Source organism: Pundamilia nyererei, unplaced genomic scaffold, assembly GCF_000239375.1.
Source record: "Pundamilia nyererei isolate P.nyererei 1_Seehausen unplaced genomic scaffold, PunNye1.0 scaffold00061, whole genome shotgun sequence".
Taxonomy (NCBI): domain Eukaryota; kingdom Metazoa; phylum Chordata; class Actinopteri; order Cichliformes; family Cichlidae; genus Pundamilia; species Pundamilia nyererei.
The window spans coordinates 1,271,268-1,277,913 of NW_005187462.1; the positions used below are offsets into that span (position 1 = coordinate 1,271,268).

The 6,646-nt window shown below is 41.4% G+C and overlaps 1 protein-coding gene across 2 annotated transcripts; it reads right to left on the reverse strand.

The window, feature by feature from the left end:
• LOC102211313 (afadin- and alpha-actinin-binding protein) lies at positions 1 to 6,536 on the reverse strand. Of its 2 annotated transcripts, none has more exons than XM_013911351.1 (14): positions 6,393 to 6,536; positions 4,920 to 5,034; positions 4,554 to 4,705; positions 4,135 to 4,338; positions 3,832 to 3,942; positions 3,574 to 3,709; positions 3,368 to 3,443; positions 2,344 to 2,524; positions 1,991 to 2,147; positions 1,555 to 1,691; positions 1,116 to 1,289; positions 892 to 1,009; positions 543 to 690; positions 1 to 438 (listed from the first exon to the last, which is right to left on the reverse strand). In XM_013911351.1, exons 2-14 carry the CDS (start codon positions 4,936 to 4,938, stop codon positions 303 to 305), a joined length of 1,749 nt encoding a protein of 582 aa, XP_013766805.1. In that variant the 5' UTR covers positions 4,939 to 5,034; positions 6,393 to 6,536; the 3' UTR covers positions 1 to 302. The 2 variants fall into 2 exon arrangements, with proteins under 2 accessions (XP_013766805.1, XP_005734999.1); XM_005734942.1 differs by lacking the exon at positions 6,393 to 6,536 and adding an exon at positions 6,238 to 6,383 and having other exon boundaries at positions 543 to 693.
• Between the last annotated feature and the right edge of the window lie 110 nt (positions 6,537 to 6,646).

A 6,646-nucleotide genomic window follows, 5' to 3' on the forward strand; every position in this document is an offset into this window, starting at 1 on the left:
TGTCACATATTGCCACATATTGTCACATATTGTCACATATTGTCACATATTGCATCAGCAGCATCTAAATGTAAGATATGCCAATTCTTGATTTACAGTACCATAAATAAGTAAACTAACTACATACTATATGCAGTACATTAATACAGATCCAGCAAACGTCACTCTTAACGCTCTTTCCTTCTTAAGCTGTTTAATCATTTTACAGTCCATCTGTGGGCCTTTGGCATCCACCCATCAGACGCATCAGACATAAACACTGGACATGATACGTCTGATTCAAGTGAACGGAGTTTTTGGCTTCAGATGGAGCTGTTCTTCTCCTGTGAGAGTGTGTGGTCCTCGCTGTACTCCCACTGTTGGTGCTGGACGAAAACATCTCCACAAAACGTGCCCGATTCCTCCACATGTTCCCCATTTGTCTTTGGTTGCACTGAGCTGCAATCACATTGAGGGGAAAACTTCATATTAAGTTCATGCAGGTACATTATGCCATGCTTATTACTAATTCAGAAACTGTGGTACACATAAAGCAACCACACCTGTTTTCTGGGATAAAGCAAAGCGTGCGACACAGGTCAGTGGTGGAAGCCGACGCGAGCGCGACACACCTGGGTGTGGGGGAGGCTGTGTCTGAAGGACATTTGATGAGCTTTTCTGGAGCCACCGTCGCAGCCGCCTCTGTTTCAGCTGCTGGGGAAAAAAGAGGCTGATTTAATGACTGCTGGAATTGATGGAAATTACTCATCACTTAAAAAGAAACTTAGTCATAAGTCTATTTGGATATATTTTCCTTTTTTCAACTCCTGTCAATACGTAACATTTTCAAACCATCTAAAGCAACTGCTGCTCTTCATTTTAGGGAAACTGATAGAAAACTGAGAGACTCACATATCAAAAAGGCACTTTTAGATTTTAACAATGGGGTTTTCTTTGAGTCTGCAAATGGACTCAAGTTTAAAAACTGGTGTTTGAGCCATGTTGCCCGATCCTCCTCAAAGGCCTTCCTCTGCAAAATGAACCCAAAAAAAGGTTTTAAAAACAGTTCAAGCATCTTACCTGTCATATGCACACAACTTTGCACAAGATGTAAACTAATATTTGTTTTTAATCACCTCGTGGCTCAGTCTGATGGCTGCCTCTGTAAAGTTCTTCCTCTCCCTCTCAAAGATCTTCCTCTGCTCCTCCAGAGTCTTCCACTCGTCCCCGAGGCGCTCCTTCTCTTGAAGCATGTAGCAATTGCTTAGCAGGGATGCGGTTTCCTCATCACATGCAGAGCTTACCTGATGCTATAGGAAAGAAAGGAACGTGGATGAATTAATCAACAATTTATTGATTATTTATAAAACAAAATGAGTTTCAACCAAAACACAAACAACAGTAAGTCAGGTGTTCATTCCAGAGTAACGTGAGAAGTAGCAGACATCTCTGATCCTGTTTTTGGTAAATGTATTTTCCTTTCACTCAACACCGATAAATATTAAAGACACTTTCTCTCTGTGTGCAAATTTCAGCTTTTAAATCCACACAACCTCAGGGCTAATTCACCCGTACCTGCAGGAGCTGCTGCTGTGTTTGAATAAAGTCTTTGCACTGCTGGATCTCCAGCTTTAGTCTGTCCATCTCTTCCTCCTGAGTCTCTTGTGGAACAGCATCAGTGTTTTTGCTTTCCACCATCTGAACCAAGGATGCTAAGCAAAAAGCCCAAATAAACGTGTCTTATAAATACTGAATTCAACAAGAAGGAACAGTAAGTAAACATCAAACACAAAGTGACAGAGCCGCTGTATATAAAATATTCAAACCATTCATTATCTTTTGCTTCCAATCAGCTCATAACATTTCTTGATTTGAACAGACAAAAAAACATAACAGGTCCATGTGTGAATACTGACTTTTAATTCTTTGAGCAATCACAGCAGAGGCTTCAGTTAATAATTTAAACAATTATTTGCATTAGTGAGGAATCGTTGATGTCACAGTATTTTACCCTGGCTGTCCAGTCTTTCCACATGGCTCTTAAGTCTCCTCCACTGGAGACGAATACTGTTGGTCAGTTTCTCCCGGGCATGAAAGCAATAAAGCTCTACACTTTCCTTACTGGAATCGAACACCTCTTCCTCTTCCTCTTCCTCCTCCGATGTGACCTGGAGTGAATAAATAAATCAAACATTTTCCAGTCTGCTGGTAGCACATCTAACAAACATTTTTGAACGACTAAGTGAAACAAAGAAGGAGGCTGATTGTTTAAAATTGCGAGGAAATGTCATCAGCAGCTTTAAAATGTGACGGAAGAGTCGCAAAAGAAAAATACAAAGTATACAAAAGGTGATCAAACACTACCTGTACGCCACTGTGTTCAGGTTTGTCGCTTTTCGCAGCTGGTTTTCTTGAACTTAGAATGGACACCATGTCTTTTTTTATCTGCTGCAACACTTTCCTCAGCTCTGCATTTTCCAGCACGAGCTCTCTGTGGCGAGCGTCATAGTCGCTCAGCAGAGTCTTATACATTTCCCCTTCATGCCTTATGAAGAGAAACACAGGTCTCTTATCAGTTAGACAGTTGCGCTCAATTTAAGAGGAAACATCCAAGATTAGTGCCAGCCATGTTTGAGGTTCATGCTGCCAAAAATGTTCATTAGAGTGACCTAGAAAACTGACAAAGGCACTAATCTGCTTCTTGTTTGAGGCTCCAAAGTATAGCGACTAACATAGAGGAGTGTCTCTGATCCAAAAAAGGTTCACCTATGTATCTAGGGTTCTCAGAGTGCCACTGGCCACCCTTACTAACATTTTATGCAAGCAACAAAGAAGATTGAGCAGAGGGGTCATTTCTCTAATGCCAACTTTCCACTCTCCAGTCATCTTAGTCACACAGGTCTAGACACCAGTGTCTCTAGGCGAGTGGTTATTGGAGGTTGCTGGTCAATAGGTGAACATAATCACAAAGAGGTATGCAGTGATGCACCAAAGACCACCTTATGATTAATTTGGTCACTAGCAGATAGCCGCGGTTACTGTAGCTGTCAGGCTGTCTGCAAACACTTGCCAACTACTCACCGAGTGCTAGTTAAACTGTGGAAGGTGCAACACAAACTGGAAACTGAGAATTTTGGCACTCGGAGTAAAGGTTGTGCCTCAACACTGCAACCAGTAAATTTAAAAAAATTGCAACTATTCAAGAATTAGTTGGAGAATATGCATTTTGCCCAGTCTCTAGGATCATGTGACTAAGGCAGTATCAGACTGAACCTCTATAACTTTGACACATACAATCAATCTTCACACTGACAGTTAAATGTTAGTAATTTAACTTGATTCTTTGCAGTCAAAACCCAGATTTGACATATAAAAGAAGTGAACTTACTTTGCTTCTGTCTTTTCAGTTTTCCAAAGGCTTCTCTTCCCATCAGCTCTCCCAATGTTGTTTAATACATCAATGGCTGAAGAGCCCGGAGAACAAATGTGGGAAAATAAGAAATTCTGAGACTTGAAAGGAAAGAAGTTTCACCTCTCACACACAAGACATTGAATTAACTATTGATGCAACGAACGATCTAAAGAGGATTTTACCCTGTTTCTTCTCCTTTTTGTCAACCAGCAGCTGATTCAGTCGTTCCTTCAGTTTGTTAAATTCTCTTTCCTTCCTTTTCATCTCGTGATTGTACTGGCTGGCCCGGCTTGCAATAATGTTCTGAAGCTTTTGAACCTAGGGGATTGTGAATAAAAGAATCTGTGACTTCTAATAAAATTGGCGCCCTTTCTCCTGATACCAGACCATGAAAGCCAGATTGGTCTCACACTGTCTGTGGCAGCACTTAATAAAAATACCTCTTCTTTTTCATTCTTCAGACAGCTCTGCAAACTTTTTGCTTTCAGCTGCAGCTGCCGTTCTCTCTCAAGAAGTCCCGTGTTTTCTCTTTTAGAGAGTTCGAGCTGCTCCTAAAAAATAATACAATGGGCAGGGACTCAGTAAAAGACCAGAAGTGTTTTGGAGAGCTTAACAAAAGGATGCACATCACAATGTTTTTTCAGAAATAAAAGGAAGAAACAAAACTCTAATGCCAATTCACCAACAGCACGTTGCTTTACTACAGATAATGCTACCTGTGTTTTTCAGGTGAGCTAGTGTACCTTCAGACGAGTGATGGTGAGCTGCAGGTGATCGATGCTGCTGCTAGATTTAAGCTGCTCCACTTCCATGCTTTCAAGGGTTCTGAGGCCCCGGCGCTGCAGCTGAATCAGGTCATACATGCAATTTAGCACAGCCACAATATTCAGCTCTGAGCTGTCGCCCGACTCTGTCCAAACTGGTGGGAGGCCAAGAGAAGATATTTCCTTTAAAGGCAGAGCAAAGGGAAAAGTGTGAAGGAGGACTGACACAAATTCTCTCTGTCTTGTGTCCCTGAAAACATTCATTCAAATAAAGATTTTCTTTAAAGGCTAATTTGTTTTAGCAGTACAAGACAAACCCAGGAGACTGCAGTCATGTACACGTTTCAATAGGGCACCTAACATCAGTGACAGCTGTGGTAATGTGCAAGGCTACCAACCTGATTGATGTGTGACAGACATTGTTGCACATTGTGCTCTGTGCAGAAGGTACTGAGCATGTGGGAGTTTCTGTGCAGCAGCAGTGATGATTGGCTAAACTGTCTCAAGGGGGATGCTCCATATTCAACAGAGCTGCTGCGACCGTCCTTGACTTGTGGAGAAAGAAAGAAGCCTGTTAAGTATTGTACATTACTCTACGCTGATTCAGTGTCCAACAATACATTTATTAGGTGTCACTAAAAATGGCTTTTATCAATCATATTTATCAATTAAGTGTTCTGCAAAGCTGAGGTCGACATTCAGAACTGAAGGTACAACACTGCACTGATATATATTCAGTGGCCTCTAAAGACGTCAAAACTCACCCAGGGAGGACTCTGGCATGTTTGCAGTGCAGACCTCAGGCTTTGTCTCTGGATCATCTACTGCATTTGCAGGACAGGCAACGTTTGCCACGGGATCCACCTACGCAGCCTGCTCCTGAAATAGACGATCAGATTAACAGCAGCGATTCAACTCGTCTGGATTACAAGGATTTGGGAGGCAGTGGTGAGAGATGGAGGCATGAAGCTAGAGAGCACGGTCTGAGGATAAGTGATTTATTCACTTATCAGTGGCAACAAGCTACACAGAAAACATCCAGCGCACTCGCAGTTACCCCACAGTGCGTTTATTTAAAACGTTTAGCTTCAAATGTAACAATGTAGCTTTGGTTATCAAACCATTGTCAGTGCAGGCTGAGTATCTAACAGGTTACGGTTTGGGACACAAGAGATCCTCTCATCTCAATGTGCTTATCAGCTGATTAGACTAATCCCAGACAGACAACATGCTTGTTTGTCTGCAGGCATTCACGTTCAAAAACATGAATGAAAAAAATTATGTGAGGAAAGTATTTCCTTCTAACAAAATAAACAGTGTGCACTGACACTACTTCAAACATACAACATCCTTTTACAGCGCTTCACAAGACATCAGCTACTGTACCAGAGTGAGACCTAAAAATATTTCTCTTACTCAGACATTTTCCCCTCTTATCACCATCTGTTATGAGAAGTGTGACTTTTAGGGGACCTACCTTTGGTTTCAGTGATACTTAATCAGTCTGCAGAAACAGATGGCAAGCCTTCAGCCACAAAGCCTGAGGAGCATGGGCCCGGCTTATATAGACTACTCAACAAGTGCTAACCTTTAGCTCATTAGGTCACCATTCACAAACTGAGTCCTGACAGAATGTGTTTACAGTGTAATGGTGAAATAACATAAAATAGTCACTGAAATTTTAGACCGGAGAACTTGATGGGATCACAGCAGAAACTAAACTAAGCCGCACTGTTTATGGAAGCTAAAGCTCTCTGTAGTAAATCTTTCCTTCATATAATAGTATAATATAATATAATATAATGAAAAGTTCAGCTACATCCCTTTACAAAATTGGCAGCTATATTAAATTAAAAACATCTCTAAAAGTATTTAAATTGGAAATGAAGATTTTTGGCCGTTTGAATGAAGGATTTATTACACCATAACTGCGCAGTCGGTGTTCCTAATTATTGGAAACTCAAAAATCCCAGGTAAGTAAAGTGTCCAGTCACGCATTATTTTAGCTAACGTTAAGGTTTGCCGATGAAATTAAATAAATAAATAAAGCATAATAAAGCAAATGTTATTCGGGTTTCTCACCAGCCGTCAGCGCTAAACTAACGTTGTCCACGGAGCGCTACCACCGCAGAACAGCGAAAACAGAAGCCGGAGGGCTACCACAGCCGGACGAACAAGTTAGGTAGCCTCGACAGTTGGTGTTTTAAATGTTTACATCATGAGGAAACAAAACTCACTTGCCTTACGATACAATTTGACACGTATCTCTCCAATGCAGCTCGCACCGGACCGTCTCCTTAAGCCCCGTCGTTCCTAATGACAGTGTAAGCCACCGCAAGCACTCCAAGCATAGCGCTAATTGGCCCACTCGTTGTCTAGCAACCAAACATGGCTCACTGTGATTGGCTCTTGACGTTTTATCTGCTTCAACAGCAAGTATTTATTTTATTTTTTACACTTATTATAATACACAATGTTAGGGGCTATATAT

Coding starts and splice junctions, on each gene's coding strand:
- LOC102211313 (XM_005734942.1), bottom strand. Junction 4,339..4,553: donor GTCTGTCACACATCAATCAG/GTTGGTAGCCTT, acceptor CTGCCTTTAAAG/GAAATATCTTCTCTTGGCCT. Junction 694..891: donor TAAAAGTGCCTTTTTGATAT/GTGAGTCTCTCA, acceptor TTTTTTCCCCAG/CAGCTGAAACAGAGGCGGCT.